This window comes from Aquila chrysaetos, chromosome 21 (genome assembly GCF_900496995.4).
Source record: "Aquila chrysaetos chrysaetos chromosome 21, bAquChr1.4, whole genome shotgun sequence".
In the NCBI taxonomy this organism is placed as follows: Eukaryota; Metazoa; Chordata; class Aves; order Accipitriformes; family Accipitridae; genus Aquila; species Aquila chrysaetos.
Window position 1 is genome coordinate 23,278,147 of NC_044024.1, and position 27,053 is coordinate 23,305,199.

The 27,053-nt window shown below is 48.7% G+C and overlaps 1 protein-coding gene across 1 annotated transcript in view; it reads left to right on the forward strand.

The window, feature by feature from the left end:
• The window catches only part of LOC115333922 (exocyst complex component 1-like), a 29,276-nt gene extending 3,535 nt beyond the window's left edge, over positions 1 to 25,741 (forward strand). Inside the window, exons 3-17 of the mRNA XM_029997513.2 lie at positions 2,295 to 2,454; positions 3,259 to 3,452; positions 7,869 to 8,096; positions 9,333 to 9,465; positions 10,628 to 10,737; positions 11,895 to 12,044; positions 12,334 to 12,427; positions 18,264 to 18,382; positions 18,613 to 18,723; positions 19,071 to 19,141; positions 19,753 to 19,993; positions 20,829 to 21,012; positions 22,251 to 22,450; positions 24,569 to 24,763; positions 24,879 to 25,741. Of these exons, the coding sequence (XP_029853373.1) occupies positions 2,295 to 2,454; positions 3,259 to 3,452; positions 7,869 to 8,096; positions 9,333 to 9,465; positions 10,628 to 10,737; positions 11,895 to 12,044; positions 12,334 to 12,427; positions 18,264 to 18,382; positions 18,613 to 18,723; positions 19,071 to 19,141; positions 19,753 to 19,993; positions 20,829 to 21,012; positions 22,251 to 22,450; positions 24,569 to 24,763; positions 24,879 to 25,034 (2,346 nt within the window). The 3' untranslated portion in view covers positions 25,035 to 25,741. The remainder of the gene's footprint in view (positions 1 to 2,294; positions 2,455 to 3,258; positions 3,453 to 7,868; positions 8,097 to 9,332; positions 9,466 to 10,627; positions 10,738 to 11,894; positions 12,045 to 12,333; positions 12,428 to 18,263; positions 18,383 to 18,612; positions 18,724 to 19,070; positions 19,142 to 19,752; positions 19,994 to 20,828; positions 21,013 to 22,250; positions 22,451 to 24,568; positions 24,764 to 24,878) is intronic.
• The last annotated feature ends 1,312 nt before the right edge of the window (positions 25,742 to 27,053 follow it).

A 27,053-nucleotide genomic window follows, 5' to 3' on the forward strand; every position in this document is an offset into this window, starting at 1 on the left:
TGTTGCGTGGCCTGGCGAGTCCATGGAAATCCAAACAAGCGCTCTCCTCTGTCGCTCTAGCAGATAGTATTGCCTACGGCCAAACCCCAGCTAGTGAGTCAATATTCGGTACACAGAGCAAGGGCTTGGTCGTCAGGTCTGCTCTGGTGTGCTGGGAAGCTCTCTGTTCCCTGGCACCAGCAAAGTACTGACACTGCAAGTCCTGCAGTGCTTAAAGCTACAGCTCCCTTGACCAAAACAGTATTAATATTTATGAAGCGATTAACGGATGCCTCCCTGCTTTAATAGCTCCTCATAAGGCATGCTATAAACCACGCGCACTGTAAATTCCTCCCCCAGACATCGCTGCTCTGCGCTGTTGCAGGGGCTGCTACCAAGCCTGCAAAGCGATGCGGGGGCGTGATGTATTGCTTCAAGGTGTTTAGAAAACAACCCTTAAAGCGTTGTAGGACTGCGTCAATCCTCATAAACTCTATGTCTGTTATGATGATTAGTATCAATAATTGTTAAGTGTGGCTTCTAAGTTCTCCAGAAGATGAGATCAGGCTGTGCTGCAGAGCTAATGAGATGGTGCAGGAAGGAGTTTCTTTCTGTGGGATGCTCCTAGTTCAGCAACCTCCCTTATTGTCTCCACCTATATACTGCTTAGTGGCAAAAACTAAGTCTCCTGTGGCTGGAGTTCTCCCTCCATGAGACTACATCCTTTGGGCATAGAGAGATGTAGAGATACTGACACTTCTATGGATGAAAACAACGTGGAGAAATGCCAAGGGTGCTATTTTCCCAGGCCATGCCCCTGTTATCTCAGGTGACCTTCCCCTGCCAGGAAATGGGGCTGCTGGGAGATGCCGGGTGAAGCATTTGTGATACCACAGTGCTGCTGGCGGGACTTCAGGACTGAGCTTGTGGAAGCCTGTTTCTGGGTGTTCCCAGTTCTTGAGTGAAGAGAGGTTTGAGATTTCAGGTTGGATGAGGATTGCAGAGGGGAATATCTCCAGTGGGAGGCAGGGCGGATGCCGGGCTTACCCCGAATGCTTAACTCCAGTTGATTCGAGGTTTCTCATTCAGCACATCATTACACTGCAGAGTTTATTGCCACAGGATGCTGTAGATGCCAACACTGTGAATAAGTTCAAAAAACCATTAGAGGAAATCAGGAACAGTAGGTCCTTCAAGGGCTGTTAAACACAGTGTCGTGGATACAACCTCTGGCTCAGCGAGCTGCTAGATCACAGGCTGCTGGAGGCTGGCAGGGAATCCTGAAGGCAATATAACTCTGGACTTGCCCTTCGAATGCTTTTTCTCCCAAGCATCTGCCACTGGCTGCTGTCAAAATTCATCAGCATTCATCCCCCAAAACCTGCAGTAAAAGGTGGGGGACATATAATCTGAAAAGAAATCAGCATGCTGGATCAGGACACTGGGACTTGTTGATTGCTTGGTCTGACCCACTATGGGTGTCCTGGTGTCCACTTCTAGGATCAGAATTGCTGAGCATCCTTTTATTTTCAGTGCTTTTATCATGCCTATGGTTATTTGCCAAGTGCCATGAACATACCTCTCAAATCCTACCCAGTTGCTCTGGGATAGCAGCAGAAGTCCAGGGAGAGATGACTATATCTGCAGGAAAGAAACACAAAGAAGGATTTGCTGTTAACTAGAGGAATTGCCTGCTGCCAGCTTGGAAATACAGAGCTTGTCAGGGAATTCATTGATTGAAAGAGCTCAAAATAAACTTCTGACAACACTTACGCTGGGCATGGTACAGTCGGTGTCCATCACATCGGGTGTTGTGGGCATGTTGAGGGCAATAGCCCTTTTTAGCCCTTCATCAGATCTGATTCTGACTATACCTGTGCAGCTCCACCAAAACCAGTCTAGTCATCGGCATGATGTGGCCGGTAGCACTGGTCTCCCTGGGGTCACCGTCCCAGCATGTCCAGCCAGGATTTTTGCTAGGTGGTCTCAGGGAGCTGTCAGGATCGCCCCCCAGTTGAAGGGACTGAGCAGCCCATGCAGACAGAGCTCTCCCTCCTCTGACATCTAAGCCCTGTGCTAGTCTCCATTCACAACGTGGCTTCCTGGGGCCAATGAACACCCCAAAGCTTAAAACTGCAGCGTGGAGGTGTATCCCCCTCCCTCCTTCAACCAGGAGGTGTTTTTCCTCCAGGTGCACACGGGTGTTTTCGCAACATCAGTGCCTGCCATTAAAATGTGCTGCAGACCTGTGCTGAGTGTGTGTGGTGTGGCAAAGTGGCATCTAATTGATGTTGTAATTAACTGTTGACATCTAGGCAAGCCTGGATTTTGATCTGCAGTTCGATAAGGTTTACAAGTGGACCGCCAGCAGCTTTGAGGAGAAGAACACCTTTATCAGATGCTTGTGGAAGCTGAACCACCGATTCCTCACCAGCTCTATCACATTTGTGAACGTCCCCTCCTGTGTGGTGGAAGGTAATTAGTTTCCTTGTCACACTCAGAGTGGTTTGGGGTTTTTGCATCATCACTGTCATCGCTTTAGGATCTGGAGGTGAATAAATTTCAAACACTGAATACGGATGATGGGAGAGGCTGAGGTGGGTACCAGTGAGAGGGAAGCAGGAGGTTCCATGTTTTGTGTATCTGGAGGCACAGCCATCTGATTTATCCTTTGAGCCTTGCCATGGAGACACAGTCCTAGGCTGGGAAGAAAAATAGATGGACAGTTTATCTTATCTCCAGAGATGCTATCATCTGCACTCTGGGTTGGGGCAGGTGAACAGTAAAGTGTTGATAATGTCAGGCCAGGGGGAGACTGGCTGCCTGCCTGGTAACATTCCCCAGCAGTATATCAAGAAATACATATATATATATATGGATATAAAAATATATTTTACTCTACACCACACGAGTATCATATCAGAGTATTTGATTAAAAGAAGTCTGTTCATCTCTGAAGTTTTTCTCAGCTTTGTATAACAAACATATGAACATGTCCCAATACACACTCCTAGAGAGGGGAGCAAGTGAAAACACATCCAGAGCTCAAATTAAATTTCAAATGTCTGTTTTGTCCCTCTTACAAAGCTGACCCATTATCCCATGCACATCTTTCTTTGCTCCATGCCACGATCTTATTCTAACTGACCAGCAGACTGAGACTACTGGACTCACGTCGCTTGGACTCAGTGGGGCCCCTGGGGCTAATATTGGCAGGGCTAATAAAATGCCATAGCTAGAAGGCTTTGGCCATCTCCACAACTCCTCCTGCCCATGCAGGGAGACAAAGGCCCCATGAAGACAGGAAGGACGCTGCAGAGGCTGAGAGCCAGGAGGAGCTCAGTGCGTACCAGGAGATGACACCAAAGGAAGCTGCCGATGTGTTGAAGCTGATGGAGGAGTACAAACCCCTTGTGAACAACTCTGTGGCTTTTGCAGAGCAGCTAAGCAACGATCTCCATGTGCTGGATGAGGTAAGGGGGCCAAGGGCTGTGACTCAACCGAAAAGAAGGTGCCTGGCATGTAGGGGCACCTCTGGGTATCGTCAGCTCATTCCTTTGCTGTGAGCACTTGATTGGAGAGAAACTCGTCTCCGTGTTGTGCTACTTCAGCTCAAAAGGCATCTCACTGGCACGGCGGGAGAACACTGCTGCTCCCCTCTTGAGGGTCGGTGTTTGTCCCACTGGGTACTGTACCGGGGCCTCCTGCCCCTTGCAGGGGCTAAGCAGGTAGCTGCAGCCCAGCAGCCAAATGTCTGTCTCTGCTGAGCTTAACCGCCCTTAGACATTGGCTTGAGTGGCGTCTCTCCAGTGAACATGGTGACGGACCAACTCGGGGCAGATGAAGCCCGCTGTCCTTTTGCAAAAGAGTAAAACAAGATAGTGGCACAGACCCAGCTGCAGGGAGGGATACGGAGCCCAGCTTCTTGTGGATTGGTAGCTGTGGGGGATTATAATTTCTGGGAGCAGCGCAGGGATGGGTAAGGGTCTAACTGTGGGGCAAAGTGAAGTGGGGGGCTCTGTGGCTGGCTGAGGGAGGTGGATGAGACTGGGGAGCTCTGGGATCTCCTTCTCATTGCACAGATGGTCTCCGTGTCCCATGCAGTGTGAATTAAGACCATCACTTCTGCAGTCACCAGCGCAGAAGAAATTTGTCTTGGGGTGTTGCCTCTGGCCCTTAGTGCTAGGTCTACAAGCTGTGCCTCCAGCCAGGTCAGTGGTCAGCAGCGACCTTGAGCAATCCCACACCCTCAGCCTCACCTGGAAATGATTTACAGGACCCGTCCCAAGGGGAAAACGCAGTGACGATGCCCACGCTGTGTGTCTTCCCCTCCCTGTCTGCACGGGGCTGGGTGTCCCATGGGTATGGTTGGCCTGCCAGACACCTCCGGGCACCGAGAGCTCCCCAGGCTCCTGCCAAACCCACAGCCAGGTCTGCAGCTGACGGTGTGCCTGGTCCAGCGTGACCATCCGCAAGCAGGACGTGCAGAAGCAGTGGGGCTGCGTCCTGCCGCGTTGCATTGAGGGCTATCGCAGAAACACAAAAAATTCCTGTTATTTCAGGTGGTGGTGGTTTTTTTTTTTTTTAACTTGAGCACAACTGGATTAGTTACCTCAGGAAGGGGAGAACAGAAAAAAGCTGGGTAGAAAGGATAAAGGCTGCTGAGTAGGGATAGAAGCGCATGTAAAAAGTGGAAGGTGATGAAGAGCAGAAAGGGTGGTCTGTCAGACAAGGATGCCTGGAAGAAAAGGAAAAGGCCAACAATGATCCCTACAGAAGGAAAAGCAGCAACTAGGGAGAAAGAAAAGAGGAAAAAAATGAAACAGAGCTGGAAGAAGATAAAAAGTAAAAGATAAACTATAGTAGAAAGGGCCAATGCAGAAGGCACACATTATTTTCAGACTAGTGAGCTTTATTTGCTTTATTAGAGTTGCTGTATTTTATTGCATTTCTGCAGAGGATAACTTGTTTGAGTGCTGGAGCAAAATAATGAGATAGCTGCTTCGAGCATTTATCTTATGCTAATATATCTGGTACTAGGATTTTATGGGTAGGTAACTGAAGAACAAAGGGAAAAAAATAAGCCAAAGGAAATATCCTAAAACATACGAGAAACCACAAACCCTAAATCCAACCTCCTTTAGCGCCAGTATTTGCTGTATTCCCAATTTGTATTTGTATATGACTTACTACACTTGGAAACTTAGTAGTTAATCTGGAAGACCAAACTCCTGAGGTCTGCTCCCGCTTCCTCTTGGCAAGTCGTACAGGCACTTTGCGACTCTGTTTCCCAGCTGTAAAATACCCCATGAGAGTAACTAATAAATCTCTATTAAGTTCTTTGAGATGAAAGGTGCTGCCGAATACATTATTTTAATGCCCTCTAATTTATAAATGTCACTTACTGCTAATACAAATTAATTAATGAGATGTTTCTATTTCTAAGGTTTAATCTATGATATTAAGTGTTATTAATACCAGCAAGTTAGACTAGCACATGCATATATTTAAATGTTTTTCCCCACATCCCAGTAATAACACCTTGTCCTCCTCTTACAATACTAATCACCCTCTGCTAACCCATCTCTTCTGGGGATCGTGAAACACTGCACCAACAGCAAGAAAGCGCTTAGCTGCTTCGGAGGGAAGGAAAGCACGGCCAGGGCACCTGGGAGGCCGCGAGCTTTGATTTTTACATTGGTATTCCTACGTACTGCAGGACCCCAGCACCTGCCGAGACGCAGGCAGCTCCCGGCAGCTTTGTGCCACCTCCAGCAAAAGAGTTATTACCCTTACCCGAGCGGCGATTCTCCGGAGAGCCCTTTCTGCCAGCAGTTGCCCCCCCCATGTCACCGGTGATGCTTTGCTCCAGGCAAATCCCTGTGGGTCTGTTAAGCCCTAATAAGACAATCTGAAGGCGCAGCAGTGACAGGCTTGCGGGAGGTTTATGGCTGTAATTTAGGAACATTTAATAAAATGTGAAGCTCCGGGCAGAACCTGTGGCCACGGGCCAGGGTCCCTGGCGTGCAGCTGGAAAGCGGCAGTCCGGGAGCGGGGCCGTTTGCCCCCTCCCAGGTCCCTCACGCATCGGCTGGTTGGGCTCCAGGCAAAAGGAGCATTCGCTTAGCATCGTTGGTGCTTTCAGAGATGAGTATCTGCATGCATTAGCAAGCCCTGCTTCAAATCCGACTGCTGAGTCCACTGGTAAGTGAAACCTCTGCCTGCCCTGCCATCACTGGGCTTCCCATGGGAAAGCGGCATTGCTTTGCAGTGGCGTAGTTTCATCTCAACCCTTCAATAGAGATGCTTTGCTGTGTTTGCTATGGTATCAGGCTTTTCTTTTCTACAGAATTCCTCTGACCTTCCTAGATCCTTTGTGCATCTGCCTACATCTGAAGCCATTCCCCACAGTCCTTTCTCCCACACTTTCCTAAAACGTCACTACATTTGTCACAGGAGAGTGTAATCCATGCTTTGCCAGTGAGACCAAAGCCGCCCGGTCCAGGTTTGCACTGCAGAGTGGCTCTCACACATTTCAGGAGCACCTGATGCTGCTCCAGCATCTTGTCCAGCATGTAGCACCTCTAGAACTGGAGCTGCCAGCTCATTTTTATCCCGATAGCAATGCAGGTGGAGCTTGAAGAAGAGAAAGTCCTTAACAGAAGGATTGTAGATGCCCAGCATCTACTGTGCTTTCAGACACGGTCCTAAATCAGAGCACAGGGTAGATCCAAGCCACAATAACCTGACGTGGGTTGACAAGAATTTTCTTCTCTTCCTCCTATCATTTCCCACTGGTGAGCTGAGCGTGGGGCGTACTGGGGGGTGCAGATGTTTCTGCTGTTCTTCCTCATTTAATGAAAAAGACAACAGATAATTGAAATATCAGAAAAGACAAACTTCTTTAAAAGCTTTATTAATGGAGAGAAAAATAGCAGTCTGGAAGCCTCACGCCTCCCAGGCCCATGTCTATTGATTGTTTTCTTTGATATCCCGCATGGTACACAGGCCCTGAAAATGATACAATTAACATTTGGAAGCAGTTAATCTCTAGCGGAGCTTGTCAGCAGCGATTAACATGCCGTTATATCTCTACCACCCGTCAAAACAAACGTCTGAGACCTCCCTGGGCAAATTGTGCCTTCAGTTTCCATATTAGAGACATATAGACGTGCATGTCTCATGCATGATTTAACTGTTTATTAATTCCACAGCCAGAGCAGCTCAGCTGGGTAACACCCTGGCAGCAGTGGCAATGCCCAGAGCTGTGCTAAACGTGCTGTGACAGGCACTTGGCATGGCCACGGTCTGCATAAATGCGTTAGAGCCAGACAGAATGGCCAGTGCCTCAAAGCTGGCATGTTTCCTTACAAATATTGTGGGATGGACACCCAGGTCCTCAGGGGGCTTCACCAGTTGTGGGGATTGAGGGTTGGAGACTCCGTGCGGTGTCCGCTTGGGAATTGCCTAGTGCACAGAGGGAAAAGTGGGGCGCAGAAGCCAGCAGGGCTTGGTACCCTCTCCGAACCTACAAAGACTGTATTCTGCTCATGGTCGGATTTGCCTGGCGACTCCGCAGTAACCTCTTTGCTGTGGCAGAGGAAAGTCCTCTGAGCGTACACCTTGCTCAGGGAAGGGTTTTGTTCTGCCCTGGCAATTGGGACTTGCAGATGGCTGCTGATGTAGAGTTTAGCCAAGTGCAAAGATAAGACATTGACCTTGTGCAGGTAGTGATGCAGGACAGCTGCAATTATAGCAGCATCTTGCACATTGTAAGGACAGGGTCTCTGCTTTGGCTTGGGAGGGTGAAGGTCAGGATATTTGACTCTGAGATGGTGGTGACCAGTCCCTGCTACAGTGCTGAAGCCCTCTGTTTCTCCACTTCACAGGCCAACCTTAGAGCCATTATCTCTTCTGAGAAGCAGGTGACACAGCTGATGAGCTCCATTGACGAGGCGCTGGCAGAGGTGGCCAGAGTGGAGGAGACCTTGCAGATCTATGATGAGTTACTGGGAAGCGTGAAGCAGCAGATGGACCACATCCACAGGGAAAACTCCTTGCTACATCGCATCGTTTCCAACAAGGCGAGGCTGGTGGATGAGATCCTCTTCCTCACGGTACGTGGATTTGCAAAGACATAAACCTTCAGTCTGTTGAATGTATTAGAGAAAACTTTCAGTGAGCCTCAAACACTCTGAAAACTATTGTCTGTCTGCAAAGGCTACAGAGCTTCTCTGGCCTAGAAATGAGGGACTTCTTTGTTGTCTGGTTTGGGGGGTTTCTTTGTGGGAAGCAATTGTCACTGAGGGTAGTTGCTTTCCTCCTCCCTTCACTTGGTAGCTTTCAGTTTCTATCTTTGTACTAGGGAAAAACAGCTCTCATTAGTAGACAATAGTCATTTCAATAGCCAATAATCATTATGCAGGAATACACAAGCAAGCACGGTACTTAATGAGCAGTTAGAGCCAGAGCATGCAACACCCACCCCTGGTCAAAGCCGAGCTCCCATCAGCACTGATAACCTCCCATGCAGAGAAACCACTGGGGACTTTGAGTGGGACCTGAGGCAAACTATACATCTATCATGGGAAAAGCATTCTGGGGACTCTCCGTTGCCCTGGAGAGGAGCCCTGGAGAGGCTGTTTGTCCAGGGACTCTGTTGCTTCTCTTCCCACTGATGGGAGTTTCTCCATTCCTTTGCTCTCCTTTGCTTTCTCCCCCCCCGCCTTGAAGGTAACTTAACTGTAAAGTCAATGTCTGCCACCAGCTGTGGACTTTGTGCCCATAGGCCTGTCTCAGCATCCATTGTGGAGTAGGGAGCTTTTCTCTGCAGTTCCTCATAGCGACAGGGACACTGGCGCAGGGGACAGCACAGCCAGTGGAAAGACTCTTGATGACCTCTGGGAATATGGGAAAGCAAATTATTTACAAACATAACATACCACAGATGCAAGAACAGTGCTGCAATAGCACAGCTGATCCTCACTTCCACGGCTGATGGTGACCTCTACGCCATTGACCTTTTCATTTCTGAGTAACTCAAGCTGCAGTTTCCCTAGCTTTTTCTTTCTCCTCCCCACCATTTTGCTGCCAGTAGTGATCCCAGACATGCTGGACCTTTGGAAACTCATGCTGAGGTTTGCCAGGGCATCCGTGGCGAGTGCTGCAGTTGCTACTGTGCAGACCTTTGTTTTCGGTGGGGATAGAGCGGCATGGTCGTCTTGACGGACACATGCAGCCTGGCAGCTGAAGGTAGCACTCAACTATTTCAAGCCAGCAGACTTCTGGGTGGGATGAGAAGGGATGAGAAGCTGGCTGTGCTTGTACGTGTTCTCTTCTGGCTTTGTTTTTAGACCCACCTCAACCTCAGCAGGGAACACTGCGATGCCCTGAGCCAGGCAGATCTTTCCAGCCCCAGCAGAGTGAAAGCCTGCATTGCTGCAGCAGAGGCTTTATCTGGCTGCATGAACATCCAGATACAGCCCGGTGAGTAGAGAGCAGATTTATGTCTGCAGACAGAAGAGCCACCGGCTCATCCACAACCTGTGCTGCACACCCAGTGCCATTTCATGCTGTCCAGCCTCTGCAGGTGTCCCTGAACCGCTGAAACTGGAGGGGACATTCCCAGGAATTAGCTCACACGCTTGCTGGGCAGCCCTGCATGCTGCCTGGGCAAAGCAGAAAAGAAATAGAAGGCAGGCATGTATTTAGGAAGCTAAGCAGCAGCACTGACCTGGGGGGACCTGGGGTATAAGGTGCAGAGCTACAAATACTATTTCCCTGCAGCGCACCCAGAGCTGCAAGCTGGGGAAACAGGCTTGCAGGGTCGGCTTTCTTCTGGAGATATTGCTGAAGCTTTCAAAGTCTTCGGCAGCTTCACCTGGAAGCACAGTCAAGCAGAGCTGGGAAAGCCAGTGTAACATTACCTCTGAACATCCATGGAGAAAAGTAGCTGGGGGGGGAGGATCGGCTCCATTCCTAGAGAAATCCAATTCATGCTGCAAAGGGCCAAGCTGGGGCATCAACGCACCACAGGCAGGTCTGCAGGCACCTCCCTCTGGACCCAGGCACCAGCTGGTCCAGTTTACATTAGAGTTGAGGCAAACTTATGGCAAGCATCTATACAATTCCTCTAAATACCTGGATGTAAGGCACCATTGTCTACCATCTGGGTACAACACCTCTTATAGTTCAGAAAGGAACTGGTGGAAAGACACATTTAGAAATTGTGGTCTCTTGGGGCAACACAGTTGTCTGTATTTGAGCATGGAAAAAATATAATTTGTTGTAGCAGTGTCCACTGTGGGTGTTGTTGGAGACCTGCCGGTGTACAGGGACTTGATCCTGGCATGAAACCCCATGCTTTCCGTGTGAAGAGACTGGGCATTTGTCCTCAGCCATGGTCAGACTGATGGATGCTTTGAATTTTTTTTTTTTTTTTTACTTTAAACTCCCTCCCTGACTGTATTTGCTTGGTACCACAGCAAATCTTTCTCCCTTTGTTGGCTTTTGGGTGGTAGTATTTATCCCAGAACTTACTCGTTGAAGACCTGTCTTATTTGCCAGTGTGCTGAGCAGTGCTGGTCTACAGCCATGACAGCTTGTGCTGCTCAATACCTGTGATACCCTCTTTTTTTTTTATCTCAAGGTTATCGGAAACTGCAGTCTGTGGCTGAGCAGCTGATCATGTTTGAAACACTGAAGCAGAACTTTGAAAACTCTTTCATCAGTCACATTACAGGCATCTTTGAACTGCAGGTGGGCTTCGCTCTTCAGGTGGCACCTCAAAATCCTGGGAGATTTGCATATTCTGGTAAAATAGTACCAGCAGTATAGGGGATGTCACCATAAGACAATTCTCCAAAAGCATCTCCCCAAAAAGGTCTTTTCACATACCTTCACCCTGCCATTGCCCCCCAGCCCTCTGGTTAGTTTTGCAGGCACACAGAAGAAATCCAGCACAATTCTGTGTCTATCAGGTTCCCTCCGGTAACAGTCATTAATCCTCTGGTCATGTTACAAAGTGCCTAGGCCTGAAGATTTTTGCTTTAGATTTTCTTGTTTTACTTTGGGCGTGGTGGTGGTTGTTCATCTGTTTGTGACATAAAATCCCAGGATAAAAGCCAATCCCTTGATCCTTTGATTAACGTTTTCAAGTGTTCCTCTTGCAGTTTACAAGGTACGGTGGACAGTGCGTCGGTGGGCAGAAATCTCAAAAGAAAATGTTACTCTTCTAGATTTCATTTCATGAAGAGAAAAGGAGAGACTCCCAAATCCTTAGCGTTATTTCCATAAATCTTTAGCATTTACTTTCAAGCATTGACTCTGGGAAGGGATGTAACTGGCAGGGAACTGGACGGGAACTGTGGGATCTCCATCCTTGGAGATTTTCAGGCCTTGACTGGACACATCCCTGAGCAAGCTGCTCCACCTGGACCCACTCTGAACCTGCCGAGCTCCCATCCCACCTAAATGACTCTGGGTCGTGGCTGTGATGTCCCAGCACTGTCAGACCCTGGCAGACGTGCTGCATCAACTGTGCAGCATCCTTCCTCTCCGTTGCATCCCACCTCCCCCGAGACATACCCACCTCCCAGTGCTTGGAGGGACAATTTCCAGCATGCTCCTGAACAATGAGCTTTTCTCCTGTGTCTTCTCCACACCACTGTGCTTAGCTGGACTATCCCACATATTACTGATGGGCCAGCTCATTCCTCTGGGCTCAGAATTGTTCCCATGACATGGGATTAAAACTAGAGTTCAAAGTGATCATGCATGCTCTGCTTCACCCTTCAAATTTGCTTCTGAAACATATTCAGAACTGGAAATTCAAGGGCGATTATGAAGCAATTATTTTACAGAGCTTTTCAAGGCTGTGTTTGATTTGACGCTTTCTGCCATTTCTGTTGCTTTAGGGTAACGCCCAGGTCCCTGCTCTTGGTCAGGCCGTTGACAACTTATCTGCACCGAGCCATGGACTCCACCATGAGGAACTGGTGCCCTACACCCCGCTCATGGCCTGGCTGAGGAACGCCAACCCAGTTCTGTTCTGTGATCTCCCCAAGGTATGGCTAAAGTCCTGAGCAAATACTGCAAACCATCCACCAGGAATAGATTAGTCAATCTGGTTAATTCATGATGAGAGCTTGGTTTCACCAAACCCATACCACCCACAAGCTTCCAGCATTTGGCCCTTCTAGGAAAGTGTCTGGCCATCTTGGCCACATGGTGTTGGACCTCTGTGCTTGACAAAAAGCAGTCTGGGACTCGGTGGCAGACATTGTGTTGAAGGAAAAGGTCTGAAATACTAAAATTTGGTCTTTGCTTTCATCTGGCCATTTCTCTACTTTCCAGGTCTATGCCCAGAACCTCAGCAGACTCTATGACCGGGAAATCAAAGCCTTTTTTGAACATGCCAAAACCTCCTTGTTAGGAAGAAGAAAAGGAAGTGAGTGATTTGCAAATATGACCTTTGTGTTGCTGAGCAGTGATTCATTTGCAAGTAGGGAACACGGCAATCATCCTCTATCGCAGGTGTCTTCCCCGGGTTTTGTGCCCTGAATTTACTTTCTCCTCCACGGACTGGGTGTGCAGTTGGCACGACTCCAGTGTTTGTAAGCCTTGGCTCCGTGTGTTATCCAGCTTTGTTTAGCTGCTTCTCAGGGCTGTAGCTTTTGTGCACCTTCCCTTTGCAGGACTCAGAAATGATGCGTGGGTGGCTGAGTTCGTGTCCTGAGGAGCTGTAAGAGAGGGGGATGTGGGACTGTCTGGCTAATGCCTGGTCCATATTTCATGCAAGCAGAGCTGGTCGCAGACTCCTCAGACACTCTTTTCCATGTAAAGAGATGGCACCAAGCCTGTCCCTGAAGACACGAGTGTATTCATAGCAGTATTTGTGAGAGCAGAATGATTTCATAGTGAGCTGACTGTGGAGCTGTGTTGTCCCAAGGTGATCATTTCAACAGAAATCACTGCATCTGACTGAAAATATTCCAGTCAGGTGTTTCTGAAGATAAAAAGAGAAACTGATGTGTCTCCTCTGGAAGTTTTTGATTGCGCAGAAGTCACATTTTCCTTCAGCAAAACAAAGCACTGTAATGGAAAGTTCCATGCCAGCTTGGCCCAGCTTGAATGTCAAAAACCACTTCACATGGTGTGTTTAGTCTATCAGAGTGCTAGCCCGGCTTCTTCCAGCTCTGCACCTACTTCATCACTTGTGTCCAGACCCCGGAGCCAGAGGATGAAGCATAGGGAAGGAAATGGGGCTGGTGGCTGAAGGATCCCAGCGAAGGGATCCTTTCTGCACTTTACTGTGCTGGCCCAACAGCAACGATCATGCCAACAGCTCCCATCCAGCTGACCCAACTGCCCTGATATTTTCCCATCCTTTTTCTTCTGGGGGGAAGTCCGTGCCATTCTTGTGGGGTACACGGGATGGTTAGGGAGCCTGGGTCATGGGCATGTCAACAGAGCTACCCCGAAGCTCACCAGACTGCAGGATCAGAGCATTGCATGTGATTTCCACTTCTGTAGCCCTCCAGGGACCTTTCCCTCAGTTTCAGAGTTGGCCATAAAGGGCAGGGCAAATATCTGGGTGTTTCGCTGTAATCTCCTCCCTGCTCTGTGGATCTATGAAGAACCTGGTGAGTCTCAAGCAGGGCCAGAGAGAGCCTGTGCTAGCAGCAACTTGCACCTGAGCAGGGACAGGACGGTGCTTCTGCCGGCAGCGTTTCCCGTGCTGGGGTGGCAGAAGGAGCTTTCTCCACACCCCAGGTTTTGTGCTGCCCGCTGGCCCTGCAGACCTCCGGGCCGGAGCACTCGGCACCGCTTTGTTCTGCATCACGGCAGCTGCAGCGACTCCCACCTGGCAGAGGTGAAGGGGCGCAGCACCGAGGAGCACGAGCTGGCCCCCTTGCTGCGCTCCCAGTGCTGCCCCAGTCAGTCCCAGTCGAGGGTGGGCCGACAGCAGCAGACCGCAATGCCCAGATGTTGGAGGCTGTGTCTGAAGAGCGGCACACAGGAGCAATCCTCAGGTCCTGGTTTTGGGTGTGCATTGCAGCCGTATGTCAACATCCTTCCAGCTCCTCCCTGCCCAGTGCCAGTTCCCCGGGGAAAGACACTCAGCCACACATGCTAGGAAAGCAGGGGACCCCCAGACCGTGGGACCAAACCAGGATGGGAAGTGCTGGCAGTGCACGTGTACCTGCAACAGAACACACAAGCCCTGAAAAGGAAGAAGGAAAATTTCACCTAAACAGTCTTTTGCCACTGGGAAGAAGAAGAGGGCAAAAGGAAAAACACTCGGGCTTTTTCTCCCCGCTACTTGTCATTTTCAAAAATTTATCCCCTTTGAAGGAAGAAAGAGGCAGTAGAAGCTCAGATACTAACCCTTAATTAAAATGTTCCTTTTCGTAATTTTGCTAGAAATGGAGAAAGCGAACACCTCCAGGAAATATTTTTATAGTCACCACAAACCTATTTTTCCATGCCAGAATGATTTGCCAAACCAGGGAGCCAAGAGAGGGAAAAATCTGTATCAAAATCCCTCTGCTAGTTCTAGCAGAAAAGTTGTGACATGATAAGAAGGGTCAAAAGGTAAGTTGTGTAGGGAAAGTCAACAGGACATCATTACTCTCCTTGTAATTTAAAACCAAGGTAACAGGCAATTAAATCAAAGGGACATGCTGAAAAGTGGCAATAGGAAATTATTTGTGCGTAATGCCGTTAGCCTGCTGTACTCGTTGCTACAAGATGTCACTGATGCTGGAGGACTCAGGAAAGCCTATAGCAAGCAGATAACAGGAAAATAAAATGAGGCGGTAATAATAATCCCAGGATAATACTGAGATATGGCCTTTCTGAAAAAAAAAGATAGCATTTCATAAGAACTGCAAAGGAAGATGCTTCTCCCATGGGGCTGTTACGACACACGTTGTCACCCTGAATGTCCTCCTCCCTCCTCGGAGGTGCCAGGGACCCAGCAGTGCTGGAGCGCTCGATGCATCACTCGTCGGATCTGGGATACCCACCCTTCGAACATTTTGGCAGTCCCCGCTATTGCGATCTGGACACCGGGGAGAACACCTATGTGCAAGCAGACAGCAATGGGCTCATGAGGATGCATTGGCCCAGGTGGAGGGACCTGCGCAGAACAGAGCACCGTTCCTACGCGTCCTTTCCAGCTCGTCGGAGATGCAGTGGCTGGGGAAAGCTCTCCCCAGGGCGGCTGTCAGAGCTGGCAAGAGCATATCGGGACAGAACACGACCGGTTCGCGTGGCTCTCCATGGCTCGCTTGCTTTTGCTGTCCCCACGCTGCCAGCACTGCATCTTGTCCTTATGGATGTCCAGCACTGCCCACCCTCCTCAGAAGAAAGGGTGTGTGCACCAGTAAAGCAGTCGTTGTAAAGAGATATTCCAGTCAGGACCAATTTGCTTCCAGCCTCCAGCTCTTTTATGTCTCACCCATATGGGGACCAGCTCATCTTGCAGCTCCTGTGCTCAGCCTGGCTGAGAGGGGCACATGGTTTGCCTCACCTGCCGCATCAGGTAAAACTAATAGTTAAAAAAAGACAATGTTCCTCTCGCACACCTCTCTTCTCCATGCCTGGACACAGCTTTTCCTGGGGAAACGTGCTCTTTGTTGCTCAAAAATAGGAATTCCTGATAAGAAGTAATGAACGCACTGGCAGAAAGCAAGCCTGGGGAATTAGCAGTGGGGAAGCAAACTCTGATCTGTGGTTTATAACATAATGTGATCAAGCACCTTTTCCTGAAGAAGGGTGATTGCTTTTATTTAAACAGAAGGAAATAACAAAGATGGTATATAGGATAAAGAAGCCCTTGTTCCTATTTGCAAAGTGATTGATGGGCTCTGAGCAAGGGACTTCAATTCTCCTGGGAGACAGAAAATAAAAACACCCAAGTTAGAGTTTGTCTCCTCCCACAGCACAGCTGGGTCTGCTCAGAAAGCCATTAACATAGGGGACATTGCGGGGGCAGAGACAGCTATTAAAGAGGCCCTTTATGGAAACACACTTGTTAAATAAAAAAAATAGCGTAGGGCATGTGTTGCAGCTAGTCTGCCTGTTCCCCTTTTGGTAAATGTTAAACCAGTGATTTCCTTTCAGTACTTTGTCTATCTTTAATGCCTATGTGAGTCCCATAAAATGGGGGTAATTAAAATCCCAGGAGAAAAATCCAGTGTCTGTGAAACCCATTGCACAATAGAAGGACACCTTGATGGCTACAAGCCTGTTACTGCACTGTTATAAATCACCCAAAGGTGTCTGCCAGTTGCTGGTTGCTCCCGTGGCCAGGATGAGACTAGTTTTGCCGGTGCTGGCACCGAGCTTTGCTCCCTGGGATAAGAGGAGGTCTGGGACAGGCAGGTAGCTCCAGGCTTGGCTGGGGATGCTCAGCCCACCATTAATGTGAGCAGCACATTGAAACTACAGCCACCACGTCACTGCAGAGCGCGATTAATGATAGGGGAAATTTTTAGAAAGTTGTATCCAGAGAGCTTCTGCCAACCACGCTGCAGAAAGGCACCTTCCCTGGGGCTTGCGGTCCTGCCAGCTGAGATTTGCCTGCTCACCTCTGGAGAGCCTGGGGACAAAGTAGGAGGGAGGGCATCACATCTCCTCCTGCGTCACCTCCCTCTGGAGCTGAAGCTGACCTCTTCTCGGCTCAAGGACGTACTGCAGGGTCAGCAGCACCCTGGCAATGCACGCACACATCCTTCTGCTGAAGGAGCTTGCCAGCAATGGGCACTGAAAGCGAGCACGGTCTCTCCCAGCTCCCGGGGACCTTCAGAGACTCCTGCTGAAATAGTTTCTGCAAAATTGGTTGGTCTCAGGCTGTTTTGCAGGGAAGGCTTGGCTTTGATGAAGTTCTGCGGGAACCTCATCCAAGGTCTTTCCTGACATTTCACCTGCTCAGCTGCTCGTTGGGGTGAGCCGCTGCATGGATGAAAGCCCAGGCTGCAAGGACACTTGCCTGATAATGTCCCTCATCCCTGCTTTAAAATATCCCAGGCTCGCTCTAGCCCGCTGTGCCTCTTTCTTTCTACTGATTATCACAGAAGTGAATTTTTAGGGTTGATTCCCTGCCCTCATAAAGGATTATTTATGCCGATCTCTTCTAAATATACCACCTGATGATTTATTGCTTTGTTTCAGTATTATGGGAGCGTTTAGAAGCCAAACCCCAAGATGTTTGTAATTAATTGTGAACCAATAATTAAGCCTTTTCCCCTCATTTTCCCATTCCCTTTTCCACACTAAAATTTACAGGCTCATAAAATTCTTTCCTGTTTGCTGTGGGGAGATATTTTTGCCTGGTTTTGCTACTTCCCAGCAAGTGAAATTATCATCACCCGTTGCATAAGGGTGGGAAAAAGATTATGAAGCAGCTCATTAATTTCCTCCATGGTTTTAGCAAGGCTGAGGTCATGAGCAGGGCTGTCTGTCATCTCTCATCCCTGCTCAGCGTGTAGGGCATCTGACAAATCCTTTCCAAAGGTAAAAGCCCTGTGGGTAGTGGCTTGAATAAGGATATTTCAGATGTTATGAGAAATGGAGAGCTGGCCTGACTCACCCAGGACCTCTGGGTTAGTGGAGTGATACCAATTTTTAGAATTAATTAGAAAATAATATGGATGTTTCCCCACCAATTTCTTTCAGTGAGTGTAATAGTATTTTTTTAATGCACATTTCAAAGAAATTTTTCAACTTTTCCACTTAAACCAAGTGGAAGCACCTGGTGAAAACACTGTGGTAAAAACTGGTAACGTTTGAGAAGTATATTAGCTTCCAGGTGAACGTTTATCACTTTAAAAGGCTAATTTTTGAAAAAAGCCACACTCCCCCCCCCCCCCCCCCCCGCCTCGATATTGTTTTATGGCAATTTACCATCAAAACTAAGCAAAAAACATTTTTCCTGAAACTCTTGCAGGCATTTCTGCTGATTTATGCTCTTATCACCCAGGATTTTTCACTCCCCAGTCCTCAAGAGTTAGTACAAAGCACTAAATAGCAAAGGGTAAGCATCAAAGACAGTTAAATAAAAGAAGAGCAATGAAAAAGAGAGAAACAGATGAGAAGGCAGATAAAAACATGAGAGCAAAGCCTGCATCCCCTATATATCTGAATCCAACAAGAAAAAGGCCAATTCATGCATCAGATCAGACATAAAAAGAGACATTTAAATCTGTTAAAATCATCAGAGGAGCTGGAGAGGCCAAGAGGGATGGAGATGTCTAACCACCTACCAACATACCATGCAGGTCTTCAGGAAAGCTTAGAGAAGCCGATGGCGATGGGGATCAGGCAGCAGTCTCGATGGAGTCTTCCTGGGAGCAGAGAAGGCCAGGAGGACACACCGGACAAAGGCAGCATCATCAAGGTAAGGAGCTGAGGTTTTCTAAAGAGTTCGTGTGTCCCACAGGGGCTGTGCCAGTGCTGCAACCCATCCCGTGGTCCTTTCTCTGGTGCTGTGTACCTGGAGCAGAAGCAGATGTGTTCTGTACTGCTGACCTGACCTAGATGTCACTTCAGGTGGACATGGACATCTACTCCGGTGTCCTCAGTGTGTGCTAGAAGGGTTTTCTAACACGCCCCATGGTTTCTAAGCAGATGTTGGAGCAGGTGCTGAGAGAGCTGCAACCCCTTTGCACCATGGAGCAGCAGTTCATTGAGAAATTCTTGCAGTTAAACCACAGTGCTGCAGACCTGCAGGTGCTGGAGGTAAGTGGCAGGACTCTGTCCTCTCCAGTCCCACTAGCCAGTCCTCCCTCCAGCTTGATACAAGCCTCAGCAGGCACAGTGGGGTGGCTGCTTACCTCTATCAGATACCTGAGCTCCCCTCAGCTCTTGTCCTCTAGCAACCGTCAGTCGTGGGGAAGCTTAAGACATCCTGATTACAGAGGAGAATAAAACTGAACTTAATTGATAGCTCCAGCAAAATCACAAGATCTCTAAGCATTAAACACAGGACTCCAATATGAGGCAGCAGAAATGAAACCCAGATCTCAAGTTTTCCCCTCTGAGGGAGGGCAGACAAATCATGACTTCCATTCCATTCTTTCTTTCAGGCATCTGCCACTAAGGAAGGAGAGAGAATGGCATCTCCAGAGGACCCTCTTTGCACCAAGCCTCGGAGCCAGTACGTAGCTGATGAGATAGAGCTGGCTGCTCTGACAGGGACATGGTCTGGCGTGTCCTACTGGGACTGCCTGAGGAAATGAAGGAGGGAATTTTTCACTCTTGACCATCCTGAAGTCTACAAAGTGGTCTCAGGTTTGCACCCTGGGTAGCAAAAACCCAGGAGGCAGTGTAGCTGGGCATGCAGAGAGGCTGAGCAGAGCCTACTGGTTCTGCCTCTCCCCAGTGCAGTGGCTCTGCTTCAGGGTGGATGAGAAGGCAAGGTTTGTGGTTCATGGAAACCCCTATGTTTTGATCAGTTTTATTTCCTTAGTAGAATGTCATAAAGTGAAAATATACTATGGAACAGAAATCTTATAAAAAATGTCAGCATAAAACCACTGACATTTTTCATTTGGCTGGCAAAACAGGACATTTCAACGTCCTCCCACAAAAGGAGATGGTAAAGAGTTAAAGGATGACCCAAGCATAAACAGGCTCCACTGCGATACAGAAGGCTTTGATTCTTTCTTTAGCTTTGCCCTTGTCTCTGCAGCTGGCCACAGGGCCAGTGGCCCTCCCCATTTAATTGCTTACCTTTGGTTTTTTTTGTTTGTTTGTTTTTTATTGAAGATTAGAAGAACCTACAACCCAGCTGCTGTGTGAGATCTTCAGTTGCCTGGAACCAGAGCTGAGAGGATTTCTAGATGTCTGCAATAAGGTCCACCCATTCGGCTGCTTGCAGGTCCTGGTTACCTTGAATGACTCCATCTTTGAGATGTGGGGCTCTTCCTCAGCTCTCCCCTCGTCCTTCCTCAACACTGTCCTGGGCAACATGCTGCTCCTGGCCAAGAGCAGCTTCAACAAATGCATTGTGAGTGTCAGCAGGAGTAAACCCAAGTAGACCCGAGTGATGTTTGACCTCTTCCAGAATCTTACAAACTTTTAACATGATCTTCATTGAAGGCAGTACTGGTTTATAGCAGGCAGGAGTCTGGCTTTTTGGTTTTGGGAGGACTAGACCCTCATTGCATCAACAATTGTGTCTGTGTGAGGGAGGTGGGACGCAATAAACCTAAGTGCCATCTGTGCCTCCTCTTACCAGGAAGGTCAAACCAAAGGGGTTTCTCCCATATAGAGTACTGGGAGGCTGTGGGAGTGATGGCAGTGTGTCAGATGGCTGGAGCCAAGCTCTCCTGTTCTCCTCCTGGCACAGCAGGACGTACTCCAGGACCAAGCAGCCAGGAGGAGAGTGGCAGGGGGTGGCAGGTCGAGAGCCCACCAGAATTGGCCAAGGAACCTGACCCTGAGTCCACTGAGCTCGAGGGAAGCCACATGGTGACATCAGCTGTGTTTGTGCCAAGACCTGGAGCAGCAAGTCTGCTCATAGACCAGCCTGAGAAGTGCAAGAAGTGGCAGTGGTGAACACCTCTGCCCTAGGAGCTCTGTGTGTGGGGGGGGAGATTGCAGCGCTGTGTCTGAGCAAAGAACCACATAGCCTGGGAGACCAACTCCAGCTAGCACAGCTTCACATCCAGCCTCAAACAAGGACGCTCACATACCTTCCCATAGAAGATATTGTAAATGGAGAAAGTGGTACACACAACCGATTACTTTGCTTGTTTTCTGGTCTGTGCCTTAGTGTGCCATAAAACGAGGCCGGGGCCACGTCAGATCTGAGAATGCCATGTCTTGTGTGTTCTTGCCAGGGGACCTTGTGCAAAGAGATTGAGGAAGCAAAGCTGCCCAGCAAGATGAAAGGTGGGATCCTGCCTTCCGTGAGCCGCTTTGAGGAGTTTGTGAATTTCTCAGAGGAGGTGTTCAGGACAGCTCAGCGGAGAGGGGAGCTGGACAAAGCACATCTCAGGCTGGCCGGCAGTGTCTTCAGCAGCAGTGAGTACAAACGCTGGCAGCTGGATGCATCAGTCAGGCAAATGTATATCTGCAGCTTCAGGAGTTCCTAGCAATCAGCTGAGCCACCAGAGCAGGGTATGTGGAGACTACCCACCTCCTGGGCATGCCTGGAGCTGAAACTGCCTTTGCTGAGCAAGAGCCTGGGAGCATCAGACAAATACAGAGAGCATGGCATGCCAGATGCACAGTGTCTGCCACACCGGGATGGTCCCAGTTGTGACAGGGCTGAGACACATGTGCTTAGCTTTGAATCCAATGTCAACCTCTCCTTTCCCACTATGGAGGGAGTAGCTCCTCACTACAGGTCAGACTCCTCTTCTTACAAGCTCAGAGGTCTTGGGAGCAGCGGCAGCCAAAGAGCAACTTCCCCCAAAACACCGAGGCACATTGGTAGGGACAGAGGGCTCAGGAGAACAAGGCAGGCAGCTTTCAGTAGATCCCTGTGCTTTCCCAGCTGGTGCCCACAGCTGTTTGCCAGTGGAGATACCCTGCTTCCCAGCCTGGAGAGGAGCTGAGGGGCTGCAGAAGTAGCAGCTCAGAGCCTCCGAACCACAGATCACGAGGTGTAGAGCAGCAGCTCCCACCTGCAGATGAGCCTGGGGTCACCCACTGAATAGCAGCTTATAAATCCATGAACACAGCCCCTTCCAGACTCCAGGAATGTTTATATAGCAAAGCAGGTGAGATAGGGAATCAAGCTAATGAACAAGGATCAGTATTTGTGTTACAAATAGTTACTCCCTCTGGTACTGGAAGAAGTCAGACAGTTCAAATGAGACAGCCTAATGACGTGTTTACTGCCATGAGTGAGAAGGGCCCCCTCTGTTCTACATGCACAATAAGATACTCAAGCTCTCGCCCTTTCCAGACCAGCTGGCAAGTGGCTGGCAAGACGGTGAGCCATGCCTCCGCTCGGCAGGTTGAGAGCGTGCCATGCTGATGTGCTGCTCTAGAGTCCAGGTCAGAAACAGATTTGGACAGGGCTGGACTTGGATGTCTCTGCACTCTTTTGGGTAAACAGTTTTTAAGTGTCATGACCCCGAAGCTCTGCAAGGCAAGGTGGTTGAAGAGCTGAACAATCTGTGATGATGCTCACCTGCACTCTTGGTTAAACTCTCCACTGGTGACCAAAGCCTGACAGCATCTGCATCTCATGTCCCTCCTGACTCAGCCTGCAGGGTCTTCTCTCCATACCCGATTTGTTCCTTTCTTTTAAGTCAATAGCCTCTCCTCAGCAAACCTGAAGGTGAACACAGATATGGTCATGATGGAAAATTTCCACCACGTTCACTGCTTCCTGTGCCAAAAGAAGATCCACTGCCTGGAGGTCAAAAAGAGAGAAGCCAAGCAAAGGTATAGTGAGCACATGGAGAAATATGTCATCAAGTACCTGGGCCAGCCACTGGAGAAGCTCCACGTGAGTACAAGATAAACTGACCCTTGCCTGGGTCTCAAAGGGCAACTGCACTTCCCAAAATTATGAATTAACTAGTGTTCAAATCACCCCTCCCCAAATCCAGCCTGGGATTATTAGTTTGTTGTCACACCCCCAATGTTCCCACACCTTCTCTGACCACTTACTGCTGGGTTTCACAGAGCAGCGCAGCCCCAGCATGAACAGGGCTCAGCAGCATCAGGAGCTGGTACCAGCTCTGCAACCCAGCCTCCGTGCAGCGGCGTGAGGACCTGCTCAGACCCCCACGCCGGGCTGCGTGCCTGCGTCTGGCAGATGCTAGTTTCTTTTTGCAGGGCTGCCTGGGCTAATAACTCTAACAGAGTTTCATGCTTCCCAAGCGGCTGCTTTGTTAACCGAGCTAAGAGCATCTGGCTTCGCTAACTCCAACAGACATCCCCCTTCCTCCCAGAGAGGATGGCTACTCCTGAGAGCCCTCCTCGCCCTGCTCCTTCTCTCTTCTCACTGGCCTAAAATGTCTCACAGACCGAGATCGGCTTGAATTATTTATAGGGCCTGTTACTTACAGTTTGTTTCCAGTCTTTGCTGTCAAACTTCTTGCAGGTTTGACTGGAAGATCAGTTTGGTGTCTCATGCTACCTGCAGCCCTGCTATGTTAATGTCTTCAAATCCTTCCTCTGTGAGGAAAAGTATAATTTCATTGCTCACAATGAAGCAAAGCAAGTAGCACATGAGGTTACATGGATTGCATTCTGCTCAGGGACTTCTGGAGTCCTGACGTGGCCTTCTCTAGCAGACCACACAGCTCTTCAGGTTTGAGCACAATTCACTAACATCTAGAGAAGTTGTAAAGGGGCCTAAGTAATGTAGGAGCCCATTTCTGTTTTTGAAAACAGCTTGTACATTTAGGAACCTGTTGCCATCTGAAAAATCCTTAGGATTGTAGGGTATTTCTCCACAGCAAAATTGCAGTGGAAATACCCAAGACAGCAAACCGATTGGTCTGTATGAACAGGAGGCTAGACAGTAGGCTGAAGGAAGTGATTATTCCCCTTTTTCAGCCTTCATTAGACCAGATGTGGAATATCATATCCAGCTGTGGCAGAGATAGAGATGTATGTCATATCCACCTGTGACCAGTGTCTTGGTGTTGCTAAACTGGAGCAAGGCCAGTGGAGGGCCACCAACATGGTGAGGAGAGGCTGAAGGAGCTGGACTGAGTCAGCCTGGAGAAGAAAATTTCAGGGGTACTTCAGTAGAAGATTACTGAGGTGCACAGCAGGATGATGAGAGACAAGTCAGAAAATGTAAAAAGGAAGGTTCCAGCTGGATTGAAGGAAAAAATTACTATAAGGATAATAAAGCATTGAAACAGTCTGTCCAGAGAGGTTGCACAGTCTCTGTCCTTGAAGGTTTCCAAGACCTACCCTGAGAAATGCCCCAAGTACTCTCTTTTGAATTCAGTGTTGAACCTGCTTTGAGCAGGAGGTTGAACTAGAGACCTCCTGAGGTCCCTTCCAGCCTGAGAGATTCTGTGTCTGAAAAGCACATGCAGAAAAAAAATATTTGTCAGCATTGAGCTTTTTGTGGAGCTACGCTGCTCCTAGTACTTTTCTGAAAGCTAGCTGAGGTGTGCATCCCTTGGGGTTCGCATAGCCCTGGGCCCTCAGGCAACAGCCATGCTTGGGGTGGGACATGTGGTCCTTTTGAAACTACAGAGCAGTCTTCCCTGCTTTCATACAATACCCTGCAAGAACTGGGAAAACTTGAGTTTTGCTTTACACTTCTGCAGATGCTGGGATCTCCCAACCGCACCTCTGGCTCCAAACCCTCTGTAGCAAGGAAGGCTGTGTGAAGCACCAAGGAACATGAGTGATTTTTCCAGCAGTCCCATTGCTCCATGGTACTGCAACCCTTAGAGATGCTGCTTGTCGAGCAGGAAGGGGAGAGAACTGATGAAATTCTCTATGCTCTGCTTTCCTGGAGGATAAACAATCTCCAATACTTCATTTCCACTTAATTAGACATGGAAGGGAACTCAGGAAAGCGGTCAGGTTTCAGCCCTGACGCAGGAGTCCACCTTAGGGCAGCTCATCAGTGAACGTCTCCTTGCCTTTCCAGCACTTCTTTGAAGGAGTGAAAGCCCGTGTGGCCCAAGGGGTGAAAGAAGAAGAGGTCAGCTTTCAGCTGGCCTACAGCAAGCAAGAGCTGAGGAAGGTCATTGAAAAATACCCTGGCAAGGAAGTTAAAAGAGCCCTTGAGACCCTCTACAGGAAAATCCACAAGTATCTCTCCCCAGAGGAAAATCTTTTGCCGGTAATTGGAGTGTGATCTGGGTGTAACGCTATGATGTTTTGGGGGGTTCAGGACTACAAAGCATGTATAGCTGTCACAGGCTGATGAAGGGAGCTGACAGTCTGTTTTTCCCTAGGTGGTGTGGCACGCTATGGAGCAGGAGTTCCTACGTCAGTACCAAGAGTTTGAGGATCTGATCCAACGTTGTTATGCAGGGTCAGGGATTGCCATGGACTTCACCATGGAGGACTTGCTGAGCTACTTCAACTCCATCACTCTGTCCAACATGTAGAGGCAACCCTCTCTGGATGTCTGTTGGGAACAGCTCAGGAATCCTTGTCTGCAGCTACACCTTTAAGGAGCTAAACTCAAAACACTTCCCAAGCTGAAGTTTCACATATGGGGGTCCCATCCTGAACTTAATGCCAAAATGCCTCTGTCTTGTCGGTCTTTGGCTAGATCTCCCTTGGGAAATTAGAGTTCTCAGACCCAAACCACAGCTTCCCTGCTCCAAGAAACCATTATGCAACTAGTAAAAAAAAAAATTCCCAAACCTCAGATTTCTGCCAAAGTAAGTGCCAGTGCTGTACCTCTTCAGCAGACCACTTCCCAGTGCAGCTGAACAGCAAAAGGCATCTTCTCTCCAGGAACTCTCTCCTTTTTAGCTACTGCTAGATTTCACAGTGAACCTGTGCTAAAACAAGAGGGTTACAATGCACTGAGACACCTGGATGCATGTAGTATATCCAGATATCAGAACATGCACCATTGCGCTACCAGCTCTTCAGTAGAGACAGATGAAAGTTCAGCATTATTAATATAAAAAGTTTTATTACTTTTAGCTAAGAAAGGACTTACCTGCATGTAAACTGGAGTGAAGCAAATGCTACAGTTCTGAGATCCAAACTGGTCTCTCAGGGAGTTGCCTGTTCTTACCCCATTTTCTTATGAAGCATCTTATAGCAACATCACAACTCACCAATATATTTTTGTTGTTGAAAATATGGCCACTGTATCTTGTGATGATCATCATGGGGCTAACATGCTGTCCATTATAACCTTCTCTCTAAAAAACCTGAAGATCCTGAATCCTTTGGTTCAGTACAAAATATCAGGTCCATAGGGATGGCACAGAGTCAAGGACTAGGATATCAGTTCTATAAACCAAAGTCCAGACCATCAGGGGCATTGACCAGGTAGAGGCACATCTAGAGCTAAACTGAAGAACAGCACTCTTACACCAAAACTCAGATATAGAGTGAAGGCCCTGAGAAGAGCTTAAATATGCTCCAGGGCCCATGGGTGTGGGTGGAAGCCCTCAGGTGAGACTGATCAGGGCTATTAAGGTCAATTAGTGCCTTCAAAGCCCTGTCAGGCATCAATGTCAATGGTCTTGTTACTAGCACCTGTGGGAACAACTTTGGGAGTTTTAGTAAAGAAAAGGTATTAGGATTTTTCCCAAGAAAATGAGGTTTGGGAGGTCCACCTGCTACTTGTCCCTCTGTCTGCCAGCCCCACTGTGTAGCTATTGAACCTCTTGATCTGCAGTGGACAGGACAGCAGAAATCACCGAGACAGTCAGCTCCTGCATGTCTTGTGAAAATCAGGGGCTGACAGAGGGAAGAGGTGTCGACAGCCTCCTTCAAGTGAGGCTGCAGCGCGAGCCGAGTGGCTTTCTGTCCTGCTCGCCCCACTCTGGGCCAGTGGGCACAAGGACAGGAGTGGGCTGTCACCCGTGTTTCAAAAACAAATGTGGTTTGTTTTCCATGATTACCTTCAGGGCAGATTTATGAGCCTCTTTCCCCACTCAGAGCATTGGCATTGTCTTCTTTTCTGCTGTTTTGTGTTGAGCCTGGTGGCCATCCCCCCACTGGAGGACTCTTTAAGGGACACCACCATGCTGGGGAGGAACAGCCTTTCGCTGAGCGCTGGCTGTGGGATTTCCACCTCAGGTCTGCCTTCTTCAGTGTGAGTAAACCCACAGTGACCTTCAAGATAAGGAAGGCACGAGGGTGGTGGTGCGTGTCCTGGGATTAGCTTGTCCAACCTACTCACCATCGCCATTGCTAATTGACAGTAGATGATAACCCATTAGCTGTGGGGGAAATTCTGTGGGCCAACTTGGGCAATTAGGGGAGAAAAATCCAAAAAGGCTGTACAAAAAGGATACAGGCACTTTGACTGCTCCCTCCTGCAGCAAGCTACAGATGTCCTTTCCCTTGACCTGAGGCAAAAAAACATTTTCAGCTATTTCCACATATCAGAAATTCTGGTTTTATTTCACAAGTTGCTGTACACAGTGAAGCATGGG